Source organism: Carlito syrichta, unplaced genomic scaffold (assembly GCF_000164805.1).
Source record: "Carlito syrichta isolate Samal-C Ts95f unplaced genomic scaffold, Tarsius_syrichta-2.0.1 Scaffold306713, whole genome shotgun sequence".
Taxonomy (NCBI): domain Eukaryota; kingdom Metazoa; phylum Chordata; class Mammalia; order Primates; family Tarsiidae; genus Carlito; species Carlito syrichta.
In genome coordinates, this window is record NW_007250809.1 from 236,234 (window position 1) to 262,930 (window position 26,697).

Sequence of the window (26,697 nt, forward strand, 5' to 3'; positions counted from 1 at the left end):
CTGAGGTTCCTCAGTTATAATTATTGTGCCTTTAGTGTGAGCTGTCAGGTACCTCGGGTCCCATCAGTCCTCAGTTATAGCAATCATGGTCTCAGGAGCCCTTTTCTCCTTTTGGAGCTGAGGATAATCCTTCATCCAGTGGTTTTTTTGTTTGCAGCAAGAGCAACCCCGATAGGGACAATTTTTATTCCAGCGTCTCAGCTTCCCACATCTAAAGCAGTTATCACCATTAGTCGGTTTGTTATTAGTTTGGCTGACTTTGAGGTTGCAGGGCTATGCTAACAGCAACTGCTACTGTTTGGGCCTGTAGCCTATCCCTTCTTTTATCACCTTTCAACCTACTTAGCTCTTTCTAGGAGGTTGAAAGGTGATAAAATACCCTGAAAGCTGCATCCAACATCTGGTTCATAGAGGTTTGGGGTCGTCTTGCTAACTTTTGAAGCTTTTAAAGAATATCACAGGTTGACTGAGTGTCCGACACAATTTGACTTTCTGTGGTACTGGAATACAACTGGTAAACTTTCTAAGGGTTTCTACAATTGGTTAACTTTTTAAGGGCTTTCTAAGGGCTTCCAGAGAGCTAGGTTTTCATCTTTTCCTTGTGTAATTTCTCTAATTTTATTATAATTTACAAGCCTGCTGCTTCATTTTTTAAAATTTCCTTTAAAAGGCAGGTTACTATATGATCTCTGTGTCTCACATCAGCCTGTCTTTGTTGATAGTTCCATGAGGGGTCTTGTTTAGGTACTGATATTGCCCCTACAGCATATTGACTGGGCTGTTTAGCTGCTAGGACATCAGCATAGGCTTGTGCCTTGGTCCAAATGCAGTATTTTTCTTCAAGAGTACAGACAGTAGATAGAATAATACAGTTATCACCCCCAAGTTATTTCAAATGAAAGTGAGAGAACCTGAAAGTCTTCCATGAACATAGTGGGGTCTTCTGAAAAATGGCCCAATCTTCGTCTACACTGAGCTAAATGTGACATGGAGAATGGCACATGAACACGAATAGTTTTGGTATCTCCATTTGCCACTTCTAAGTGAGTATAGCTTAAAAAGTCCTGAAAGGTATGAAGTTTCACTTCAAGCCATCCCTGTTGGGCTTTGTTCATCTGGGAGAGGAGGGTAAATTGGGTGGAAGGGGGGTGGACTACTTGGAGAAGAAAGCCCTGACAAATCTGGGCTGGAAATGGGTGATGACGTTTCCTGCTATTCTGGAGCTGTTGGAGGAAGGCTAGGACCAGGTGGTGGTTGGGGGTGCCAAGGTACGGCACCTAAAAGAGGATCATCTAAAATGTCCAGTTCTCTGTGTGGTTTATCTATAGGGGTGTGTGCATAGCAAAGGTGACAGTTTCCCTGGAGATCAGGTTTCTCATGTAAAGACATGAATGCTTGAACATATGGGATGTCTGTCCATTTTTCCTGGTATTTGCAGAAAAGAGCTAATTGCAAGATGGTATTATAATTTAGGATCCCATTATCTGGCCAAACCTCCCCTGATTCTAATTTATATTGAGACCAGACGGTGTTATAGAAGTAAATAAATTTCTTTTTCTTAAGACCATTTAATTTAAAGCTATACCGGTTCTTAAGAATGCAACCCAAGGGGAAGTCAGTGGAGATTGAAGGAGTGTTTCTCATGATGATTGTTAGGATTTTGTAGACCTACAGAAGAAAAAAGATAAGAGAGAAAAAAGTATCCTTGAGGAGGAGTGTGTGAGTCTTCTGTAGGAAGACATGGAGCTCAGCTAGGGAATCAAGTGTCCTTATTCCTAAGACTGGCACCACAACTTCCAGGCATCCCTGGATCCCTGTGATATTTTCTGACCAAGCAACATCCCTGTCCTTTATCTGGCCATGCATCCAGGAGTCCTTAGGGTCCTAGCATTGCCCAGATGTCTGCAGCCTCTGGGACTTTAGGGAAGAGGAGATTCTGTTAGGTCGTGGGTTTCAAACCACGGGCCTTTTCCTAACCCTGGCTGCCTCATGGTAATTTCTGGACCATTCATTTTCTTTCTTTTTTATTTTTTTTGAGTCAGAGTCTCACTCTGTCGCCCAGGCTGGAGTGTAGTGGCATCCACATGGCTACCGCAGCCTCAACCTACTGGGTTCAGACGATCCTTCCGCCTCAGCCTTCCAAGTAGCTGTAACTACAGGCGCGTGCTACCATGCCTGGCTTATTTTTCGACTTATTGTAGAAAAAATGTCTCACCAAGTTGCCCAGGCTGGTCTTGAACCCCTGAGCTCAGGAAATTCTCTTGCCTCAGCCCCCCAGAGTGCTGGGATTACAGGCTTGAGCCCAGCCTGGACCATTCATTTTCTAATATAATTTATAAAATTTGCTAGGACACTGATTCCTTGAAAGGACCCCCACAGAAACAGTGATAGATTACCCTGAGAGTTCAAATGGGACCTCTTAGAGGGAATCAGAACAATTTATAAGCTGAATCAACATATAGCCATTTCCAGTTCTATTCAAAAGTAGGGATTGAGGACCCAATTGTTGGGGTCTCCACATACACAACAAACTACATTCTGGCATCTTGCCTCACCATAATTACGAACAAGTGAGAGCATAGTACAGGGAAAGGGCTGCTAAAAATGTGCTGCAGAGGAAGAAATAAATAGTTATTCCCTGATGTAGGATGGAAAAGGAGAGAAAACGGTTGTCTGTGGTGAAGGGAAAACCTGATGTCCAAGAGTTCAGCTACTAAACAGCTTGGAGATTCTGTAGCCACTTCCACAAGTTCCCTGTCAGGGGCAATCTGGAAATCTTTGATTTACTTGGTGTAGGTGTGAGAAACTTCATCTCAGTAAATCACCTGTCAGGGTGAGCCAGGAGTCTGCCTGGAGGGAACTACAAATTCCAGACTGGATGGGATTTGCTGAAAATCTTCTTGAGCAATCATGAAAACAGAAGTTAGACAGAAAAGTAGAGGTCACTCACCTGTCCGATGATGGGGGCATTTGTGACCAGTCTCTGGGTTGGCTCGCCACAACTGGGGAGGATTGCCTCGGTAAGAGAGAGAGAGACAGCATTCCCCAGCTAGACTCAGCATGCTGCTTCAGGTAACTCCTTGGGAAATTGGAAGTCTTTACCCTAGCAGTGCTGTTCTTGCCCTGTACCCAGGTCCAGATTCTTGACTCTGTTGCAAGAAAGAATTTAAGGATGAGTCACAAAAAGTAAAGGATGGAGCATTAGTTTGAACGAAAAGTACACACTTGAGAGAGGGGAGTATGGGCAATCTTCAAGAGGGAGATGCACACCAGGATAGGTAGCACTGGCTTTTATCTAGTTTTTGTGTGTGTGTTAGTTTCATGTGATTTATAAGCCATAGGAATTTTGTGTCTACTTCATGCTAGTTAAAACCACGGAAGTTTTAATTTATTTGTTTGTTTGTTTATTTATTTATTTATTTATATTTTTTGAGTTGGAGTCCCACCCCATTGCCCAGGCTGGAGTGCAGTGAAACATTCACGGCCACCCCAGCATCAACCTGCTGGGTTCTGGCAATCCTTCTGCCTCAGCCTTCCAAGTAGGCAGAACTACAGGTGCACTACCATGCCCAGCTAATTTTTGATTTATTGTAGAGACAAGGTCTTGCCAAGTTGCCTGGGCTGGTTGGTCTTGAAACTGTGGTCTCAGGCAATCCATTCGCCTCGGCCTCCCAAAGTGCTGGGATTACAGGGTAAGCAACTGAGCCTGGCCCACAGGAGGTTTTTAATCTCTTTACCTCTGGCTCAGTAATTCTTCATTCCCACCCCCATGCCTAAGCTAGCTAGCTTTTTCAGTTAGAGTGGACCAATTTATGGATGTGATTTTCATTTCATCTCTGACAAAGAGCCTGGCCCTTGGGAACTCAAGTTTAGTCTGGGAAGAAGAGGAAGAAGAAAGATTGGATGGGCCATCTTGGAACTTGTGTGTGACAATTGATGGATCAGCCTTTCTCATGCTTCCTGGTTTTGTATCATTATGTATTTTCTTTTCTTTTCTTTTCTTTTTTTTTTTTGAGTTGGAGTCTCACTCGGTTGCCCAGACTGGAGTGCAGTGGCCGCTCCTGGCCACCGCAGCCTCGCCTGCTGGGCTCCAGCGATCCTTCCGCCTCAGCCTTCCGAGTAGCCGGAATTACAGGCACGCGCTATCACGCCTGGCTGATTTTTTGATTTATTGTAGAAATGAGGTCTCGTTGCCCAGGCGGGTCTCGAACCCATGGGCTCAGGCAATCCACTCACCTCAGCCTCCCAAAGGCGCGGGATTACAGGCTGAGCCACTGAGCCCGGCTATGTATTTTCAATAAAGGTGATTTGTTAACATAACTAACTGTATACTAATTTTTGTAACTAGATGAGACGTTTCTTACATCTAATGTGCAAATTTTTAAAAGTTCTTTTTAGGCAAGTTGTCTTCATTTTTGGATTGAAAAGTAGGGTAGTCATAAACAGCTGGGGGACAGGGCTATAAGGTGACAAGAAAGCTCAGGAACCAGAAAAGGTGGTGAGAAGGAGCTCAAGACTCATTTTTTCCACTCCTCCTTGTTTTGTTATAGCCAGAGTGTGAGAAATGAAACACCAACATGTAGTGGGTAGAATTTATGAGTCCTTTATTAGAGCCGGTGACCGAGAGCGGACTAGTGTCCCAAAGAACTCTTGGCCCCAAACAGAATGAGTAGAGGGTATATAAAGGCAAAAACTACATAAGCTGTACAGATTGATTTCTGTGTTCTTGGCAAAACATTGGACAGTTAGATTAGATACAGAATTTGCAACTAGAGAGTTTCCAAGCACTGAGGGGAACAGGAATATGGGTGTGTGGTGTGATTATGGGAAGGTTACATAAGGAGGTCATTTCTGGGTTAAGATAGAAGATCTATTACTTATGTTAAGCAAGCTATTACAGGCTATTATAAATTGTGCAGATAGATATTTCAGTTTCATTTCAGAGTCATGACTTGATTCTCACCAGGTGATAACATGACAAGGAATAACTTACCCCTTCTTTCCCATATCTCTTGGGGAAGTCCCAGAGCGTGCACTGTGATGACATTGGGAGGTCCAGGACTGTCATACCAAGCCAAAGTAAGCTCTGTCCCCATGGCACCACTGTGCTTCATTAGAAAGTGCTTCTGATCACAGCTCTGCTTCCTCTACACAGACCTGTGTAAAGACATAGAATCAGGACCTGGGGAGGGGACATTTGGAATCTGGCACAAACATGCATGAACTTATTACCTACATATACACGTACATGCAGTCACTGAAACACACAGTCTTGTACCCAAGGGATGGGACTATTTGAGATCCCATCCAGTTTCAAAGTACACCCTCTACTGTCTTTACCTCAGCTTGCCACAAGAGACACTGGGGAAGGAATCAGATATTGAATATACTGTTGCTAGTTGTGTGACCTTGAATACGTTTCCCTGCTCTGTTTTCTTATTTATTAAATGGGAATTGTATAGAGGATGAACTACAACCAGAAAACATAGAAGAGTGTGAGAAGACTTGCTCCTGTTTTGATGGAGATGATGAAATGGTTTTGTAGGCTGATGGAGTATTTAAAAATCTTATAATTGTGTGGATGGATATGAGAGCTTCTTTAATTACTATGCTGTGTGTACAGGTAACAGAAAACCTAACTCCAAAGGGATCTGGCCATCAAATGCTGCATTAGCTCATGTTTCTGGTAGTTGAGGGTCGGCTGCCTTCCAGGCTGCCTCTCCATTTCCTGTGATTCTCCCTCCATGTCCTCTCCATTTCCTGTGATTCTCTTGGCCTTCCCCTTCCCCATGTGGAAGCTTCATCCTCAGGTTGGCAGTGAGGTGGTGGTAGCAGTTTCACAGTTCGCCTCTGCAGCACATTGTCCAGAGGCAGAGGGGCCACTTCCTTTTCTAGCCTTCCCTTAAAAGTTGGGAGAGTTTTTCCCAATCCCTGGTACCTCATACTTCATTGGCTTTAAATAGGTCATGTGTCCTTTTAAATCTAATCACTGGCAAAGGGTTGGGTTTATCTTAACTGGCTTAATCTAATTAGAACCCACCTTGGAGCTGAAACCTGATAGCCACACTGTACAGACAGTGTTTAAAGCTGGGGGAATGGAATGATCTTGAAGAGGTAACCATCATGCCCACTACAGTGTTTCTTTTTAGCTTGTTGAAGGTATGCAGGCACTTTGAGTTTGATTGTAATTGTTGATCTAATCTTACAAGTGCCCCCGTCATGTTACACAACTTCAGGGGACAGTCTGAGTTGCACAACCTGAGTTGTCAATGCCCTACATCATGTATTTATTGAGCAAAAACCCCTTAAGGTCATATTATCTCTGGAAATGCAAATTTTGTTCTCAGTGAATTTTTTGACTTGAAAAGCAGGTTAATTATAATATCATTCTTAGTACTAATGTGGTAAAATATACAATAAATGACCAGAAAGGAAAAGCATAAAAGAGAACAGTCAGAAGGCACAGAGAGGAGAGTGGGAGGAAAGGAATATCCTGATAGAGTTTGGATATTTGTCCCCTCCAGATCTCATGGTGGGAGGAGCTTGGGTCATGGGGTGGATCTTTCAAGAATGGCTTCCCCCAGTAATGATTGAGTTCTCGCTTTATTAGTTCACAAAAGAGCTGGTTGTTTAAAAGAGCCTGGCACCTCTCTTGCTCCCTTTCTTACCATGTGACACACTTGTTCTCCCTTTGCCTTCCACCATGATTGTAAGCTTCCCAAGGTCCTGACCAGAAGCAGATGCTGGTGCCATACTTCTTGTACAGTCTGCATTACCATGAGCCAAAGAAACCTTTCCTTATAGATAGCCCAGCCTCAGGTATTCCTTTATAACAATGCAAAATAGACTAACAGATCCTAAGTGCTTTCAGAGACCAGACATGCTTTGGAGGTGCAGGTATGTCCTTCTTCCAGTCCCATCAGCACCTGTGTACCAAGCTCAGAACCCGAGATCTGTCTGCTTATTGACAGCCTTCTTTGTAACTTCCCATGTGTTTGATCAAACCTGAAAAGGGGGCTGGACAGAGGCTGGGTTCTGAGATGGGTCAGATATCTGAACCTGACCAGGAATGGCCAGCTCTGGCAGAAAGATGGGACAGAGAGCATCTACAAGGGACGGCCACCACCATAGGGACTCACAGCTGGCTAACATGTGGTGCTGTGGGATTACCCTGCATAAATGTCACATTGTAGAGCCCTCACATGCCGGCTTGGGGCTTTGTACTTTTCCTCTAGGTTTTGACTCAGTCTGACTGGATGCTAGTACCTTTAAAAGCCTGTGCTGCTATTATGATCTGCTTAGAGAGGAGATTTGATCTGCCAGCACAGGCAGTACTGTCCATAACATTACTGCAGGAGCAACTTAGTTCTCTTTAAATGACAATGTCCTTCAAGGAAATAACTTCAAGTCATCCTGGTCTGAGTGGGCGAGAGGGATACAATCAGGCTTTAGTTGGAGATCCCCAGTGCTCCTGAGACTGATACTTGAGAAATGTTTTGATAGAAAAGAGGCTATCAAAGAAGGTTTTGCAGCACTGTGGATTCAGTTGTCTGAGCCTAATGCTGCAGTGGTTTGGAAAAATATCTTTCAGGGAATGCATGTGGGTTTCCAGAAGTTATCCTCCAGCTCTTCTCTATCCCACTCCAGGCCACTGTGGCACCTCAGTTTGTTTCTGCAAGTCCAAGGGGTCATAGCACTTTATTTCTTTCCAACTAGATCTATTATTGACTCCTAGTGACTTTTCCTTCCAGAGACCATCTGAGGGGTAGTTGCTGTGATTTGCTTTTGTGATTTTGTTACAGTACAGACAGTAAGAGTGTACTTGAGATTGCGAGTGCTTGTTGATATTGCTTTCCTCCTTTTCTTGCTTGGCACACAGGTAGACTACTATAGTTTTGCTTTCCTGTGGTTGAGCAGGGCCAGGTGACTGAGTTCTGGGTAATGAAATGTGGGAGAATTGATACATGCCACTTCTAGGCCTTGCCTTTAAACCTCATGCACAGTCCTTCAATTGCTTTTTCTTTGTCTCCCAACTGGAAAGAAAAAAAAAAAAGTACAGTGGAAGACTCTGAGGCCCTAGGCACAGGTGTTGGCAGGGCCAACTGCTTGTTTTTATAAATAAGGTTTAGTTGAAATACATCTACACTCATTTGTTTATGTATTATCTATGCTACTTTCACACTACAAAGGCAGAGCTGAGTAGGTGCAACTAAGATCTTATGACTAGCAAAGCCTAATATATTTATTATCTAGCCTTTTAAGAAAAAAGTTTGATGGCCCTTGCCCTAGGTGATGGCGGAGCCACTGAATAAAGGAACCTAGGGTCCTTGAATGACTGTGTGGAGCTGAGCTCTGTTTCCCATTTTTTAGACCAACTTGCATGATTAGATAGTGACATTAGATAAAAATAAACCTTTTTTTTTAAAGTTGAAGTCTCACTCTGTTGCCCAGGCTGGAGTACAGTGGCATACTCACAGACACCCAGCATCGATCTACTGGGCTCTGGCGATCCTTCTGCCTCAGCCTTCCAAGTACTCAGAACTACAGGTGCACACTACCATACCTGGCTAATTTTTTATTTATTGTAGAGACAAAGTCTCACCAAGTTGCCCAAGTTGGTCTCGAACCCGTGGGCTCAGGCAATCCACTCACCTCGGCCTCCCAAAGTGCTGGGATTATAGAAAATAAACCTTATTGTATTAAGCCACAGATATTTTGAGATTAAAAAAAAAAAGCATAAGTCATTTTACATAATACAAATGGCAGCTAATATTTGTTGGGCATTTTTATGTGCCAGGTCCTGTTCTACATGTTTTTATATTCCATTCTCACAACAACCTTATGAAGGATCTACTCTTTTTTTTTTTTTTTTTTTGAGTTGGAGTGTCACTCCATCATCCATGCTGGAGTACAGTGGCATGCTCATGGCCACCCCAGCGTCGACCTGCTGGACTCAGGCGATCCTTCCACCTCAGCCTTCCAAGTAGCTGGAACTATAGATGCGTGCTATCATACCTGGCTAATTTTTTGGTTTATTGTAGAGATGAGGTCTTCCCAAGTTGCCCAGGCTGTTCTTGAATCTGTGGTTCAGGCAATCCCCTTACCTTGGACTCCCAAAGTGTTGGGACTACAGGCTCAAGCCAATGTGCCTAGCCATGAAGGATCTACTCTTGATGACCACTTTAAAGATGAAGAAAATGAAAGACTGTGTAATTTTCCCAGATAATTGGTTGGTAAGAGGGGAGCTGAGATTCATACCCAGGTAGCCTGGCTCTAGAGTGTAGGCTCCTAACTTCTACTCTTTCTCCTATATTTACCTAACTTATAGTTCCAACTTCTTCCTCTATCTTACCACAGTAAGATATTTACAAAAGTAGGACAGATTATATTATTATCTTTACTGTTCAGATGACAAAATGGATGTAGGGCAGTGAATTAATTGCCAAAGGTTGCTTGACTAGCAAGTGGCAGAGCTGTAACCCAAACCCAGAGCTTCTGACACCAGATTATAGACTTTCTCCACTCCTCCATAGGGACTCAGGCTGACTCAGTAAACATTCCACATTTGAAGCAGAGTGTTTTCCTTGGGTTCTGGTTTACATTCAAAATGCATCAGCCTGTCAAATTGCTGTTGGACATCAGCCCATCCTTGAACAGTCACCATAACAACATAGACACTTGGAGAAGAGTGTGGGATGAGTAAAAACTGATGCCAGTCCAAGGGAGGATGGGACTTTGCAGGGAGTGGCGGGGTTGGTCAGGGAACTCCTACTGAGTGTGTTTTGGTATGTTCATTTCATGATATAGACTGAAAATAGTTGAGAGAGACACTGTCCTAGAGGCTTTCAGCAACCTAATTCATGAAGGCCAACACCCTTTTATCAATTCCATACAATGTCTTATGATGACATGTTACTTTTAGGATAGGGTTTTACGATATACTCCTAGGGGAAAAAAGTGTTCATTAAAGATACAGATTCCTGAGCCATTCAAGATCTATAGCATGAGACTCTCTGGAGAGAGATGCTTCTGACGTACAGAGATTGAGAACCACAACCTTAGAAAGTCAAGACAAGTGAAAACAGTGCCCAGCTTTATTCCTCCTTTTGTGGTCAGGTAGCAGGCTGACTCAGATAAGAAAAATCCTTAGATGGATACTTATTTCTACACAAGGAATATTTCCTCTCTGAGCGGGTGGGTGAGGATGATGAGTAGGATCATCCTCACCATTTTCTGGGCAGGAAACTCATGAACTATATCTTGAATTATTTTCTCAAGAGTATCATTTTAGAAAGCAACTCAGCATGGTATCTACGTTGTAGAGTATCATGCCTTAAAGTTTGTTTTCCTCTTATAATTTCTAATTTCTGACAGTTGGGAATTGGGACTTCTTGCTCTCTTCCTGCCTAGGGCAGACAGCTGAAACAGAGCTAGGATAGCTCAGGGCCAGCTTGGGGACACTCATGTTCCCATCACTCACCTTTTTAGTGCCCGTCGGTCCCATTTCTGTCCACTGTCTCCCAGCCCATTGTCACTTGGGTGTATGCAATGGAGACGTTTTCTTCCATGCGGAATTCAAAACTTACAGGGTCTGAAGACAGTAAATTCACAAGAGCATAAGCTTCATGGACTTTCCAGTGTACCCATTTCTAACAAATGATTGAAGGAAGCACATGCTCCCGGTTGAAACAGAAAGTGAGTGGTAGAGGGGTGGGAGTGGGATGCGCATGAACCCCAAGAGAGGAAGATGAATGTCCTCAATGGGGCAAACTCACTTGCAAGAACCAAGAGGCACAGATAGGCCGAAGGGACATGTGGGCCACGATTTCTAAAGCAGTCAAAATATATAAACAAAAAATTAAAACTCTTGATAGGGGAGTGGGGGCTCAAGCCTGTCATCCTAGCACTTTGGGAGGCCAAGGTAAGAGGATTGCCTAAACCCGTGGGTTTGAGACCAGCCTGGGCAACGTGGTGAGACTTCGTCTCTACAATAAAATTTAAAAAAATTAGCCAGGCGTGGTAGCGTGTGCCTGTAGTTCGGCTACTTGGAAGGCTGAGGCAGAAGGATCACCAGAGCCCAGCAGGTCGAGGCTGGGGTGGCCGTGAGCGTGCCACTGTACTCCAGCCTGGGCAATGGAGACTCCAACTCAAAACCAAAATGAAACAAAAAACTCTTGATAGGATAGAAAGGGAAATGACATAATATTTCTTTGTGGATGAAGATCTTGACTTTGACTCTGGAAGGATGTGGCAGGAGACAATTTCAGAGGCAGGCAGGAGTGTAATTAGGGGCTCGTATCTTTGGCAGTGCAGGGTGCTTGGGTAGGGGTGGAGGAAGTAAGCCTTTACTCTGCCAACTCACTGTGCCCTGACAAGCAAAGGAAGATTTTTTCTGGGACTCTTGGGTTGCACTAAGCCTTCTTCTTCCCAGGATTCCCATAATTTAAAATCATGCATCCTGTCCATTAACTAAACAGAATAATAAAGAATAAGAAGAGAGGTGGGTAGAAAGCAAAGTTTAGAGGTGTGAGACAGGTACCCTCAGAGTTTTCATGAGTGTGTTCTTGGGCCAGTATCTCAGAGCAGCAGAACCTGTTTTCCTTCTGTTCGGTAATGGGGGCCACAGGACTGCACTTTGCTCTCAGGAAGCATCTCATCTGGGGTGTCCACCCTTCATTCTGCTTTGTGGATCTTCATTCCCTATTTTTGCCTGATGCTCTGTAAACCTGCCTTTTGTGCACAGACCGAGTAACAATATTGGAGTCCAAGAGCTGCAGTTGAAAAGCCAAAATTTACAAAATGTTATAAATAAAGTTTTATTGGAACACAGCTACGCCCATTCATTTACACATTGCCTGGCTGCTTTCATGCTACAACAGCAGAATTTGAGTGGTTGCAACAGAGATTATATGGCCTGCAAAGCTTAAATTATTTATTATCTGGCACTTTACCAAAAGAGTTTGCCAGACCCTTGCTCTAAAGGGTCTTGCGCTGACATTTAAATGTCTTAAGTTGACACATATCACTTCCACTCACAACTCACTGGCCAGTATGGTCACATGGCCCCACCCAACCACAGGGGGCCAGGAAGTGCATCCTACTATGTGCCTAGGAGAGTCATAACCAGAATATTTGGCAAACAGCTCTAATGACCACCATAAGCACCCACTTACTATGTGCTGAAGTCAGTAGTAGACACTGGATGTAAAAAGATAAACAAGACAAAGTCCTTGATCTCAAGGAACTTAAAGAGTGCCAGAACTAAGGGGGTTGAGGGGCGGAAGGCTAAGTACAGATTGAAGATGCTTGAGATGGAAGATAGTCTGTCAGCTTGATGCTAGTCAGACCTGAGTACTGGCCGGCTTGGCAGGCAGCGGGGGTGACAGATTATCCTGATGAACATTTATATCAATAATAGAAGGGTTGTTTAACAGGAATTCTTAAAGGAAAGATGAGATAATTTCATGTTTTGATATTCGTAAAATTGATTCCGTGTAAGCTGGAGCTCTGTGGTGCATATTATTGCCTCTGCTGTAAATCTGGCAAAAACGTGATTCAAATTGGCACAGTGTCTGAGAAGAGACAATCCAGTAAGGAGAGAGAGGGCAGGGTGAGCCAGGAAGCAGAGATGAGGAGACAGGTCCTGGTGGCCTGTCGAGAGCTGGAATGGTGGCCCAGGGGCCTTTGTCACGAAGGGACACAGGGCAGAGGAGGCTGCAGACAGCAGAGCCTGAGAATTCTTGGAGTTGCCGGAGGTGCTGAGGCCTGGGGAGGGAGTGGGAGCAGCCGGGGAGGGGTGTGTGCATGTGTGTGGTGAGGGAGAGACATTTAAACACCGTAGGAATGAAGGATAAATTTAAAATCCATCAAGGGGAGTTGAGACAGAATGACAACATGGGGAACATGAATCATTCTTTCTAGTGACCCACCCAACTGTTGGCAGGATTTGAGATGTATTTTTTCCTTCATTTCTCCTCCCCATCAGGCTTGTTCTAGACCCTTTATCTTCCTTCCTCCTGCTCCCTTGACCCAGCCTTCATGGCCAAATATTTAGGGCTGACTGGTATGTCCTGGGAGCCTCCAGATCAACAGTGCTAAGGCTGTAGGGGGTGGTGCTGGTGTGGGGAGCATGTTAGAAATAGGGGAGGAGACGAAGGAGGAAGATACCTTAGGCTCACTCTCCAGGGACATCAGGGTCTCTAATGTTCGAGTTAGGCTTTATCTCATATATGCTAAGATCAGCCTATCATCCCGCCTTTTCTACTTGCTATCTTAGTGTAATGAGGAGGGGGCTGGAAGGGCATTTGTGGATTCTGCTTCCTGTAGTAGAGGCCGTGTGACCAATACAGTGAAAAATACCATGAACTAGGACTTGAAATCTGAGTTCTCTCACAGATCTAATTTTTATTGACCCAGGGCAGGGCTCTCTACCTCTCTGGACTCCATCTTCCTCATCTAGAAAATGATATGTTCAGATCATTAAGATTCCTAACCATTTTAATGTTTTGTTTCGTGGCTTGCAATTTGACCCACAGTCCAATCCAGGGGAGGTGAGGTGGGGGGGGGATGTCTGGAGAGCAGCATTCTGGGAGGACAGTTTCCTGAGGGTGTCCTCCCAGCACAGCTCTCAGCATGTAGTGGGTGCTCACAAAACACTGGCTGAATGATTTGGATGCCAGGGATCCTCCGAACACACAGAGCACATGGTGCTTCTTAGAGCCAAGGGGGCATAGGTGTGCCACTTGTGGTCACTAGGGGTGTGGCTGGGGATGTGGGTGGGGGAGAGGCTGGGAATTCAGGTGTTGGGCTCTTGGCTGGGAGAGAGACAATAAACAGGTATCTCGAAGAGCTGGTAAGTTCAGGTCCTCTCAAGTCAGAAGGACTGTCCCTCAGATCTCAGGCTTGGCATTGGAACTCTCAAATCCTTCTTCACATACTCGCCCTTTCTTTTGCCCATTCCTCACCTGACAAGCTCTGGTTAAACAGAGCTCATGAGTCATTTCACCACGAAGTTCTCCTGACCACCCCCAGCTGGGCTAGGTGCTCCCCATGAGCTCCTATAGCCATCAGGCCTACCTCAATGATTTCACATCATGATGTGTGGTCAGAATCCATCTTCTTGTCTCTCCCATGAGGACACTGTGTACCACGTCCAGCACATCTTGTGCCTGGCACAGGGTAAGCCCTCAGTCCATGTTGATTGAATGAGTATGTCTTTCAGAGGCAAATCTGGCTGTGTCCTTCTTGGCCTGAAAAAGGAGAATGAGGCTCGGGAGGCAGCAGAGGCACCTGATTCGACATGTGCCCTGTATCCACAGGGATTATTAGGAAAGGAGGAAGGAACTTGTACACAAGACCCAGTTCTCAAGAAGAGCTCACTTGTGGCTAGGTCCTGGGGGAGAGTGTGTGGGAGGAGGACAGCAGGTAGTGGGTGGGACTTCCCCACAGGAGCTGGGACACTGGGAAGCAGGGCAGAGGGATTTTTTTTTCACCAAAAGTGAAAGGGAACAGCCAGCTCAGTATCCCAGGTGGCGCTGAGATGCCCAGCCTCTCCTTGCAGCAGCACCCTGAAGCATTGATCACGTTGCATAGAATTGCTTCTTTAACCTCTGTCTTCTGCACTAGACTGTGAAGTCCATGAGGACAAGAATCACGTCTGCTTTGTTAAACTCAGAATACCCAGCACCTGGTGTGCACTGGGTGGATGATCCTGATTTACACATCATTTACTGAGCTTCTACTGCGTCCCAGTATGTGGGCCATGCCTGGGATGTAGCAAGCCAGAAGCCTTGGCCTGGAAAATAATGTCATTAATCTCTTTCTCTTCTCTGTTTCCCCTGCCCTTGACTTCCCTCCCCCTTTCCCTTCCTCCCCACTCCTTGTCTCTGTCCACCACCCCCTCCCTGGCAGAGCAATGTTCTGTGATGGTGCCCGAGATGCGTGGACTGAGCCCAGGCCGCAGGCTGCCAGAGCCCACCCCCTACCTGGCTGCAGGGAGTCCTGAGCCCACGCCCGCAGGCCACCACCGCCGCCATGTGCTGGCCCTGCCGGAGGAGGAGGCATGGAGGCCCCAGCAGTGCGCCCTGCTCGAGGCTGACGCCTCGGATGAAGTGGGCATGCTGCCGGCCTCCCCGCGCACCGCTGCCGGCATCGACAACTTCTTCCCGGTGCAGGAGGGCGAGGGTCCTGGCTGGGAGGGTGGCGTGGCGCTAGAGGCGACTTCAAGCCCCTTCCTCCCCGTGAGCCCAGAGGTCATGAAGCGGCGGCGTGGGGGCCTCATCGAACAGCGCGACATCATCAAGGCCCACGAGGCACACAAAATGCAGAGCACCCCGCAAGCCCGGCGCAAGGAGTGGGAGTGAGTACAGAAGGGCCTGGGGTCGGATGGGGGTCTTCGGGAACGGAGGGGCCGGGTTAAACCACCAGGGAGGAGCGGGAGGTACATTTGGCTCTGCTGCAATGAGCTGAATTGGATCCTCTGAGTGAGGTCCTTGTGATCTGCTCCTGGTCTTGCTGCCCAGCTGTAGGCTTTGCTGAACCCCACAGAGGTCCACAGCCGTCAGATAGGGGTGAAGCAAGACACCCCCAAGACTCACTCGTTTTACTAAGATCCCATGGAGAAAGAACTGGGGTCTGTTTCACACTCTGAGCTTTCCTGAAAACCACGGAAAGCCTTATCAGGATGTGAACCACATATCTCATCCTTCCGGAACTGCGGCTAACCCTGCTCTTTCTAGTATCATCCTTGGATAAAGGATTGCATTTTAGAGCAAGTCTTTAGGGGATGGAAGAGACTGGCTGACATCCATGGCCACCTGTGACTTTGCCATTGCAATATTTGCATAGGGCAGAAGGGTTTATGTTCTGTCTTAAGCCAACTTTAATCTAATTCTTGCATTTATTCTCAAGAGGCTCAACTTAAAGGAAGATGCATTTCATTTAATTCTCACCTGCCCCAGGTTTATACTCCATATGAGGACTTTGCTTTGTTCTTTGAAAGACAGAGGTTCTCCAGATGTTTGCATGTCCTGTGTCTATATGTCTTTTTCTCTGCTTGCCTTAGATGATTGACTTGTTTGATGCCATCAAGTGCAAAGGGACGAGAAATAGGTGTTTTTTGATGGTAGTGGTCATGATGGGATTTACCTCCTTGTTTCAGTGGACGTTCTGGGTGGTATAAGTACAGGTATATTTGCTGATCTTTGTTTTATAAGGATGTTAGTTCTTGTTAGTTCATTCATTCATTGAGCCCTAATGTGTAATTCTGGGATTCAGAGAGCAGTTGGGCATAGCCAGCATTCAACAAATCCCTTGGTTGCTCCTTTCTTAGTACTATTAGTCTCTAAAACCTTATGTAGCTCTCTTTCAGTGTCAGGCAACCTTCTGTACATTACATATATTAACTCATGTTAACCCTCACTATAACCATGAGGTAGGTACAATCATTATCCACATCTCACCATTAAGGCCCAGAGAAGTTAAGTGACTTTCCCAAGGGCACTTCAATAATAAATTGCATTGTTATTGTGATTCAGTATTGTTTAGTGATTTGAACCCTGGCAACCTAATTCTAGAGTCCATGCTTTAAGCCATGATGGCATAGTGCCTTTCATTCTCATTTCCACAGTATTTTTTGTCTCAACAATCTATTGAGATGCCGTGGCAAGAGCACTGGGGTGGGGGTTGAGAGACTTGAGTCTAATTTCCAGAGTAACCTAATTGGTGTTGTGACCTTGAGTATGTCACCTTATCATGACTTTGAAAAACGAGGAGAGAGATTGCTGTGCCCTAGCTACCTCCAAGCCTGGACAGAGATTCCAGAAGCAAAAACAGTCTCTCAACCAACTCATCTTCCACAAAGCCACCAATAACAATCACTGGGGAAAGAAGACCATATTGAGCAAATGGTGCTGAGACAACTGGCTGACCACATGCAGAAGAATGAAACTGGACCCCTGTCCTCCCCATATACAAAAATCAACTCAAAATAGATCAAAGACCTAAACATAAAACCTCAAACTATAGGAATCCTAATAGAAAACATAGGAAACATCTTTATGCATCTCAGAGCAGGCAACGGATTCTTGACCAAATTCCCAAAAGTGAATGCCATAAAAGCTAAGATAGATAAGTGGGACCTCATTAAACTGAAAAGCTTTTGCACAGCAAAAGAAACCATTAGGAGAGTAAAGAGGCAACCCACAGAATGGGACAAAATATTTGCAAATTATATTTGCAAAGGCCTAACATCCAGGATCTACAAGGAACTCAAGCGAAGTGAAAGGAAAAAAGCAAACAACCCCATTAAAATGTGGGCAAGGGATTTGAACACACACTTCTTTTTTTTTTTTTTTTGAGTTGGAGTCTCACTCTGTCGCCCAGACTGGAGTGCAGTGGCTGCTCCCGGCCACCGCAGCCTCGACCTGCTGGGCTCCAGTGATCCTTCCGCCTCAGCCTTCCGAGTAGCCGGAATTACAGGCGCGCGCTACCACGCCCAGCTAATTTTTTGATTTATTGTAGAGATGAGGTCTTGCCTGCCCAGGCAGGTCTCAAGCCCACGGGCTCAGGCAATCCACTCACCTCAGCCTCCCAAAGGCACGGGATTATAGGCTGAGCCACGCAGCCCGGCTTGAACACATACTTCTTAAAAGAAGAGATACCAGCAGCCAACAGACACGTGAAAAAAATGCTCAGCCTCACTAATCTTTAGAGAAATGCAAATCAAAACTACAATGAGATACCATCTAATTCTGGTAAGGATGGCTGTCATTAATAAGTAAGACAAAACAAAACAAAAAAACACAACAGATGCTATTGCAGGTGCAGAGAAAAGGGAATGCTTCTACACTGTTGGTGGGAGTGCAAGCTAGTTCAACCTCTATGGAAGGCAGTGTGATGATTCCTAAAAGAACTTTGAAATTGACCTTCCATATGATCCAGCAATACTTCTCCTGGGAATATACCCAGAGGAACAAAAGTACACCTGCAAATAGATATTTATCACCACCCTATTCACAATAGCAAAAGCATGGAAGCCATCCTACTGCCCATTGAAAGTGGACTGGATAAAGAAATGTGGTACATATACATGATGGAGTATTATGTAGCCATTAGGAGGAACAAAATCATGGACTTTGCAGCAAATTAGGAGGCGGTAGAGACCACCAAACTAAGTGAACTATCACAGAAACAAAGAACTGAATATTGCATACTTGCACTCAGAAGTGGTCCCTGAATAATAATCACATGAACACAAGGGAGAGATCAGCAGTCGGAGGGCAGAGTCTACTACCAGGGAAAGGAGGGCCAGTTGGAAGCCCAAACTTCACTTACACGTAGCCTACCTATGTAGTTAGTTCTCACTTGTACCCCACATAATGGAAAAAGGAAAAATGAGGGGCATTGAATACTGTGCAGCTCTTATACTAGTATTTCAAGTAATATGTTTTTATGCACTTCTATCATATTTTCCTAAGAGGACCCTGAACTACTTGAAGGCAGAAACTGTGTGAAACATGTCTTTCACTAAGTTAAACTTTTGCTGCTTGGAGGGTGTCAAGGTCTAGTACCAGCCACCTACTTGAGGTGTTAGTGGGGATGAATGGGAGACTGTCTGCACTTGGACAGGACCATGAAGAGATGATACAGGGAGGACACATGGCCTTGGGAATGTCAGCCTTTAGGAGTGTGGCAGTGTAGGAAGAACTCACAAAGGAGGTGAGGAGTGACCATCGAGGGAGGAGGAAAACCAGAGAGTACAAGGACAAAGAAGCGAAAGGGTGTATTCAGAAAGAAGGAGTCATCATCTGGATGTTGCTAGGAGGTAAAACAACATGAAGCTAGAGGAGGAATCATTGCTTTTGGCAACATGGAGGTGAATGTTAATGGGAGCAGTTGCAGTAAGGTGATGGTGTCACAAGCTGAATTGGAGTGGGTTGAAGGGAAAATGGGCAGTGATAGAGACAGTGATGTTGTCTCACCCATCTCTGCTCCCCAAACACTCAAAGCGTCATCACTGCATTCTGCTTGGAGACCTCTGTGATAAATACTGATACAGTTTGGATATTTGTCCCCTCCAAATCTCATGTTGACAGATGGTCCCTAGTGTTGGAGGTAGGGCCTAGCGGGAAGTGTTTGGGTCATGGAGCAGATCCCTCATGAATGACTTGGTGCTGTTCTTGAGATGATGAGTGAGTTCCCACTTTTATTACTTTGCATGTTTAAAAGAGCCTGGCACCTCCTCCTCTTTCTCTTGCTTCTCCTCTAGCCATGTGACATACTTGCTCTTCTTCTGCCTTCTGCTGTCTATGATTGTGAGCTTCCTGAGGCCTTGTCAGAAGCAGATGCTGGTGCCATGCTCCTTGTACAGCCGGCAGAACCATGAGCCAAATAAACCTCTTCTCTTTAGAAGTTACCCAACCTCAGGTCTGGCAAATGCAAAATGCACTAGTACAAATACCATCATATCTTTCCCCTTCACTACCCAAATCCTTCCCCTCATGGCTCTGTTCGATCAATCTGATCTGCTTCCCACCCCTCCCCAACTCTCCAAACCCTAATAGTATACTGTCTGGAACTCATGTTCCATCATCAGCAAATCCTCTACATACTCCCCATCTTCTCTGAACATTTCCTTCACTTTCTTATTCTTTTTTTTTTTTTTGGATAAAGTAGGATTTATTGAGAGGACAGACAAGCTCCCACAGTGGGAGGGGACCTGAAGGGGTTACCCCACTTTCTTATTTTTCCTGGGTCCTGCTCCCTGCAAACGCTGCCTGATCTGCGGTGCGGCCTCACGTGGTGGCTGTTTTCTCTCCCACGCTGCCTCGGACTCTTGAGTCTGGAGCTGGAACCTGTGTCTGCTTGCTCCTCGTGGTTGCTTCTGGACCATTATTCTTCACTCCTGTCGCAGAAATGCCGGCTTTGGAGCTCATGTCATCAAACAGTACCACCTGCTACTCCTTGTTGCAGCCATCTGCTGACTTCCAGGTCACTGCCCTGATTCCAGGAAGATTTGAGTCTTGATTTATTGCCTCTTTTCCTGCTTTTTCACTTGTTGGCCGTTCTTGGTGATGTCAGTATCTATGTAGATGACTGTTCCTGTAACCTGGCCTCTCGATTCCTTCACCTCTTCTCCGCAGTGTCTTTGCCTTCTTGCTTCCTCCTGGGAACTCACTTCCATGATCTGCCTGGACCTTGTCATAATTGCACTGCTCCATAATCTCAGTTTCAGATACTTACTGTCTGACTCCACTTCTTTTCTGTCCAGTTCCCTCTCTCTAGTACTCAACCCCCAAGATCCTTTAATCTCACTGCATCCACAAGACATCAATCCTATTACTTTTTCATTACCCCCCTTCCCTTTTCACTACAGTGTCCTTATTTCTTATCTTATCAAACTCAATGCCATTGTAAGCACCAAAAATACTTTCCAGGCAAAATGGGGACCTTCCACTCAAGGTCTTCTCCTCCCCACTCAGCACTTTCTCCTACCAGTGTTTAGGATGAGCTAACCATCAGCCAAAAGCAAAAATGCTGGAAGCCTCCCAAGTTGGTCTCTAGTCTACCTCATGCTTCACTATCATTATATGAATCACTTTTTTATTTTCACCCTCAACTTTCTTGTCCCTCTGTTGCTTCATTATCCTGGTCTGATGAAACTCTACCTGCTTAAGTCCTCCCACTAGCCACTAGTCTCCACGTCACCTGGAGTCTGGACACTGCTATGGAAAAACTCAAAGCCATGCTGAATGGCCTCACTGTAACTTGATGACCATCTATTGGCCTTAGTCCTGCCCAGAAATACTACTATTTTCCCTTTCATTTCAACCTTACCTACTTCTAGAGATTATTTCACATACCTTTTCCTTAATTCTCAAATCTCAACGTTTCCTGCCAGCCTGCTCCTTGCTAAACTATGATTGCCTTCCTACTTTACTGGGAAGGGTAACAAGCAGAAGAGGCATGTGTGCACGCTGACCACTGCATTGACCACCTACTGTCCCTGGACCTCAGTACCAGGTCTTTCCTTCTGTTACCGTGCGCCAATCTCTCTTTCAGTTCCATGTGGAGTCTGGTGCCCAAGTAGAACACGAGGAGTCCTTTTGTCTATTTCTTCTGTCTCAATTTTTTTCCCCTCACAATTCCCTCTGGAACCCATTCCCATCAGGCCTTTGTCCCAGTCAACTCAACAACTTTTGACATGGTGACATGTCAAGTCACATGGCCTCCCTGTTGCCAGATCTGATGGATGATTCTCCGGGTCCATCTTCTTGACCTAGTGGCAGCAGTGGCAGCATTTGATTGTGATCTCTTTCTTGAGACTTTTTCCACATGGTTTTCACGAGGCTACTCTTGGTTTTCCTCCTCCTGTGCTGGCTGACTCTCAATCTCTTTTGCTAGTTTCCTCTTTGCTTTCCCAATCCCTAAACATCGGTGAACCTTAGACCTGTTCTCACCAACACCTGCTTCCTAGTGATCTCCTTCAGTCCAAGACCTTCAGCAACCATCAGATACTGGTGATGCCTAAATCTGTATCTCCAGCCAAGACTTTGTCCCTGAATTTCAGATGCCACCCACATATTCAGCAACTTCACTTATATGTCCATAGGGATTTCAGCTCAACATACCCAACATCAAGATACTGATTTCTCCCCAAATGCACAAATACAGAAAATCCTGTACTTTTCTGTTTCAGGAAATGGCACCTGCATCCATGCTGTTGCTGGAGCTAGAAACATTGGTGCCATCTTGATAGTCACATTGACATTCAATTCTTGCCAATCCCCATGGGCTTTCCCTTCAAAATGTAGCAGGTCACCATTCATCTCTTCTGACTATCTCCCTGGTCCAAGTGCCTTTTATTTTTATTCCATACACACTTACATGGTACTTATTAGATGCTCAACACTGTTCTAGATACTTTACAAATGTTAATTTATTTATGCATGTAACAATGGAATGGTGCTGGTACTATCATTGTCCCATTTTTACAGTTAGGGCAGAGCGTTTAAGTACCTTTCCCAAGAGAATAACATCAACCACCTCTTAATGAGCCTCCCTGGCTCTACCCTTCCCCACTACAGTCTGTTTTTCCCACTGCAGCTAAAGATCCTTTCCCCCCCTAATTTACAAAGGATTTGGAAAGATAGTACGAGGAGTTTCTGTCCAAGAGTCTTTAGAAATGCCTCATCAGTCCATAGGTCAGAACCTTCTAGTGACTTCCCATATCCCGCAGAACAAAACTCGAATTCTTACTTAGCTTGGTCTGCAAAGCCCTACGTGGTCTCCCTGCTCTGCCTCTTCTCCTATCCCTTCCTAGCCCCACGAAGATGCATGGGCATCTTTGCCTTTATCTTCATCTTCCCCCTTAACCTCTTCTGCTCCAGCTACAACTCACCCCTTTCCATTCCTTGAATATGCTCAGGCCTCCCACCTCAGGGCCCTTGCCTCTGCCATTGCCTCTGCCTAGAAGGTTTCCCTCACATATCTGGATGGCTCCTCCTTCACTTCATTTAGGTTTTTGCTCAGAGGGAACTTCCTGATCACCCTATATAAAATAGCATGCCCCTTGTCACTCTCTTTCCCTCTTCTGCATTAATTTTCGTCATAGCCTTTATCATCGTTTTCCCCAACACACACACACACACACACACACACACACACACACACACACACCCTCACACACTCATACACACATATTTTGCACTAGAGCACAGGCTTCTTGAAGGCAGTGACTTTATCTTATCTTCAGGATCTAAAACAGTGCTTAGTGTGTAATTGGCTCACAGTAAGTCTTTGTTGAACATACCATGAAATAAAGGTCCTGAGGGGAATGGAATTGACACACAGTCTATTTGGCTAGCTTCAGAAGGAAGCAATTGAGTTCCCTGGGTCAGCTGTGTGGTTGTACAAATTGCTAACTGCACACACAGGGCCCTGCAGTTGAATCAGCAGAGAAGGTAGGTCGTCCATTCTCTGCCTTCCTTCAGGGCTGCTCAGGACCCCGTGTCTGCTGTGTACCTTGGAGAGATGGAGCCTTCTCCTGCCTCTGACTTCTCTGAGCTTACCGTTCTGTAGACAGGATCCCCTGGCTCTAGGACAGGGACAGCCTGGTCCTTCCTGAGGTCATGGATTTGCTACAGTAGGAAATCAGAAAGGGTTCTCTGTTGGCAGCTCTGCTACCTTCCTGCTTCTCCCTCTGCTCCAGCTCCTCTTGAGGCCCATCCACCACCCACACAGCTGACAGCCCACAGCACACACCGCTAGCTTGACAAATCCTGCCTCCTGGCACCGAGTCAGGACTCTGGTGATGTGTGAAACAGATAAGAAACCGACCTGGGATTTTCCATTTTTTTGCCTTTGGCCGGTTGAACCAAATGTTGCTCAGGAAAGGAGTTCTTCAGTGATTCAGATGAAGCAGATTTTCTTGTGCAGAATGTTGTGTCCCAAAGCACCTGTTTAAAGATTTCCTTGGGCCCACTGTGCAGGTTATGGGGACCTCTTGGTTAATGCCAGGTGTTTCTTGTATACTAAATTTTAAAACTTTAGCAAGCGAATGTGAAACCATGTTTTACTAACACTTTCATATAGTCTCTCCAGTTTTCAAAATGCTTCCATATACACTGGCTCATCTGACCCTCACAATGACCCTATGAATTAGTTTTTATTATTTCTAATTTCCAGAAGGTAAAGTCCTCCCCAAAGTTAGAGGTGGTGCTAGGTCAAAAACCTATGTCATAATAATGACTGTTACCATTTATCAAGCACTGGTTACTTGCTAGGCGCATTGCACTATTTATCCTAATGTAAATAATAGGTAATATGATAAAGAACAGAAACATTTTGTATGGGACTATTATTGCACATAGGTTTGGAAAAAAGGAAATTGTGTGTGACTGTAAGGTCTGCGTAGGTTGGTATGACTTACCCTTTGAAGAGGGAAGCAGTATTTCCATAATCATAGTACTTATCACACTATATAGTAATTACTTATTTACATGTCTGTATCCCCCACTAGACTGTAAGCAGAGAAGTCTGTCCGCCCCACATTGTGTCTCCATCACTTAGCACAGTGCCGGGCACACAATAGACACTTCATCAATGTTTGCAAAATGGTGGGAAAAAACCCCCACCATTATTTTATACATTGAGAAACTGAGACTTGCAGAGATTGTTACTTGCCCAGTATCACAGAACTGGTGAGGATGCACTCCGTGACTTCTAATTCATTCATTCACTTATTTATCTCTCTCTCTTTCTCTTTCTCCCCTCCTTCCCTCTCTCCCTCCCTTCCTCTTTCAATTTCTTGTCCCAGTCTCACTCTATCACACAGGCTGGAGTACAGTGGCATGCTCACAGCCACTGCAGCCTTGACCTGCTGGGCTCAGGCTATCCTTCCGACTTAGCCTTGCAAGTAGCTGGATCTACAGGCCCTTTCCACCATGCCTGGCTAATTTTTATTGTAGAGGTGAGGTCTTGCCATGTTGCCCAGGCTGATTTCGAACCCCTGGGCTCAGGCAGTTCTCTCACCTCTGCCTCCCAAAGAGCTGGGATTGCAGGCTTGAGCCACCATGCCCTGCTGTCAGGTCTTTTAATTTTAAAGCCCATGGTTGTCTGGTAACGTATCCTGATCACTTAGTGTCCCCTTTATTAACCAGTATGTCACCAGGCAAATGACAGGGGCCTAGATCATACCTGAATTCTTGCAGTACAACTTGTAAACTGTGGGACCTTGGGCAGGTGGTAACCTCTGTGTTTTTATGAGACTGATGTGCTGTCTGCTGTGCTAAGGAGGCAGGTATCTCTGCATTTTTAGAGGGGAGGTGGGTGGTGACACCTACCTTGCAGCCTTGTTGTCAATCTCAACCACATTTATTAAATGATATAGACCGATGGGGGTCCTCAAAATGTTGGTGATCCCCAAGTTCACTCTGGGCCTCTTCTCTGACTGTAGTCTCCTGAGTGACCTCAGCCAGGTCCACATATCTGCAGATGGCTCCCAAACATGGGTTTCCTAAGAACCCTTGACTCTTGTAGCCAAACATCTGCCTGCCATCTCTTCACTGTTGCCTAATCAAAATCTAAAACTGAACGTGGCTGGAACAAGACTCCTGAGTCTCTCCTGATGTAGTCTAGCCCCTCATTTTCCCCATCTCAGTAAGTGGCACCACCATCTCTCCAGTGGTCCAAGCCAAGTATTCCCATTACCTTTTGTTTCTCTTTTTCTTTTTCCTCATTTCAGATCAGTGCCAAACCCTGTTAATACCATCTCCCAAACATATCCCAAGTCCAGACAGTTCTCCATCCCCCCTGCTACCAATCTCTTCCAAGCCTCTGTCACTCAGATCATTGCAGTGGCCTCCTAAATGGCCTCCCTCCTTGCATCTCTGTTTCTCTGGAATTGGGGAGTGTGTCTGTTCACACAATAGACAGGGGTCACTTGAACTCTTTTCCCTGGCTTACAAAGCCCTACCCGCCTGCTCTTTGCCTGACTCCTGGCCTCAGCCACCCTCTCCCTCATTCCCTGGGCATGGCCTGCTTATGTTTCTGCCCCAGCTCCTCCTTCTTTCTGGGATATTCTTTCTCTAACAAGGTTGGAATGTTCTTTCTTAACAGAGTTTTTTGATGTTGTTTCTTAACAGGTTTCTTTTCAAGTCTTAATAGAGTGGGTTCACTTTTGTAGTTTAGCCCTTGGCTTAAATGATACCACTTCAGAGTTTATCTTCCTAAAATAGACTCCTGGTCACTGTGTCTTGTCACCTTATGCAGCTGACTGTCTCCCCCCAAGAGTATCAGTGCCATGACAGCAGACAGCAGTGACTTGACTGCCTAGTCCACATCATACCCCAGGGCTGAGAGCAATGCTGACACCTTGTGAATGAATGCTGACTGCTTCATAAACAGTTGGTATGGTTGTAATTATGTTCTAGATACCGACCTGGTTTCTGACAGCCCCTGGCCATATTGTCTGGCCTGGTCCAGGAAGCACAGGACTCCAGAGGCTCTTGATCTAGACCAGGGCCAGCCCTGGGTGTGACACCTTACAGGCTGTAAAGCACAGGTTGGGTAAGTTTACAGGTTATATGGGCATCATCCTCTTTCATGCCTTTGTCGATCACCTCTGAACTATGTCTTAATTAACTTTGGGCAAAATATTCTACTTTTCTGAGCCTCCTTTTCTTGTTTTTTTATATTGTGGATGAATAAAGCGAACTTCCTGCATTCTTGTGAAGGATAAACAGCATGTCAACAGTTTTGTGTTTAGTTGTTTTTCCCCCGATGCCCAATTCTTGCCTTCAGGAGGCCATCACTTGCCATTGCTGTCCACAGCTGGGCATCCAAGGTTTGCTGAAGCCCATAGTACAGAGGCTGCAGTTAGGCTTGGGAGCCATTGTATACAGCCACAGACCACAGTAGCTTACAGATTACGGGAGGAAATGCATAGTGCCTGGCATGTGATCAACAGGCCATGCATATCTGCCATTATTATCACCATCATCATTGCTGTCTCATTTACAGATAGCAAGCCAGGGTCCTGAGAGGTAGAGTGGCTGCTGGTGCTTTACATGAAGGTACGTGGACTGTGGTGAGTGACAAGCTTGGAAGAACCAGTTCTGGAAGTCCCACCCACCTCTGTCTCATATGCTCTGCAGCCATGCTGACTTGGGAGAGAGAACTCAAATACCCAAACCGCAT

General features: G+C 45.4%; 1 protein-coding gene across 1 annotated transcript in view; it reads left to right on the plus strand.

Moving 5' to 3' along the window:
- The first annotated feature begins 14,717 nt into the window (after positions 1–14,717).
- The window catches only part of CACNA1E (calcium voltage-gated channel subunit alpha1 E), a 410,647-nt gene continuing 398,667 nt past the window's right edge, over positions 14,718–26,697 (plus strand). Inside the window, exons 1-2 of the mRNA XM_008063298.2 lie at positions 14,718–14,750; positions 14,911–15,358. Of these exons, the coding sequence (XP_008061489.2) occupies positions 14,925–15,358 (434 nt within the window). The 5' untranslated portion in view covers positions 14,718–14,750; positions 14,911–14,924. The remainder of the gene's footprint in view (positions 14,751–14,910; positions 15,359–26,697) is intronic.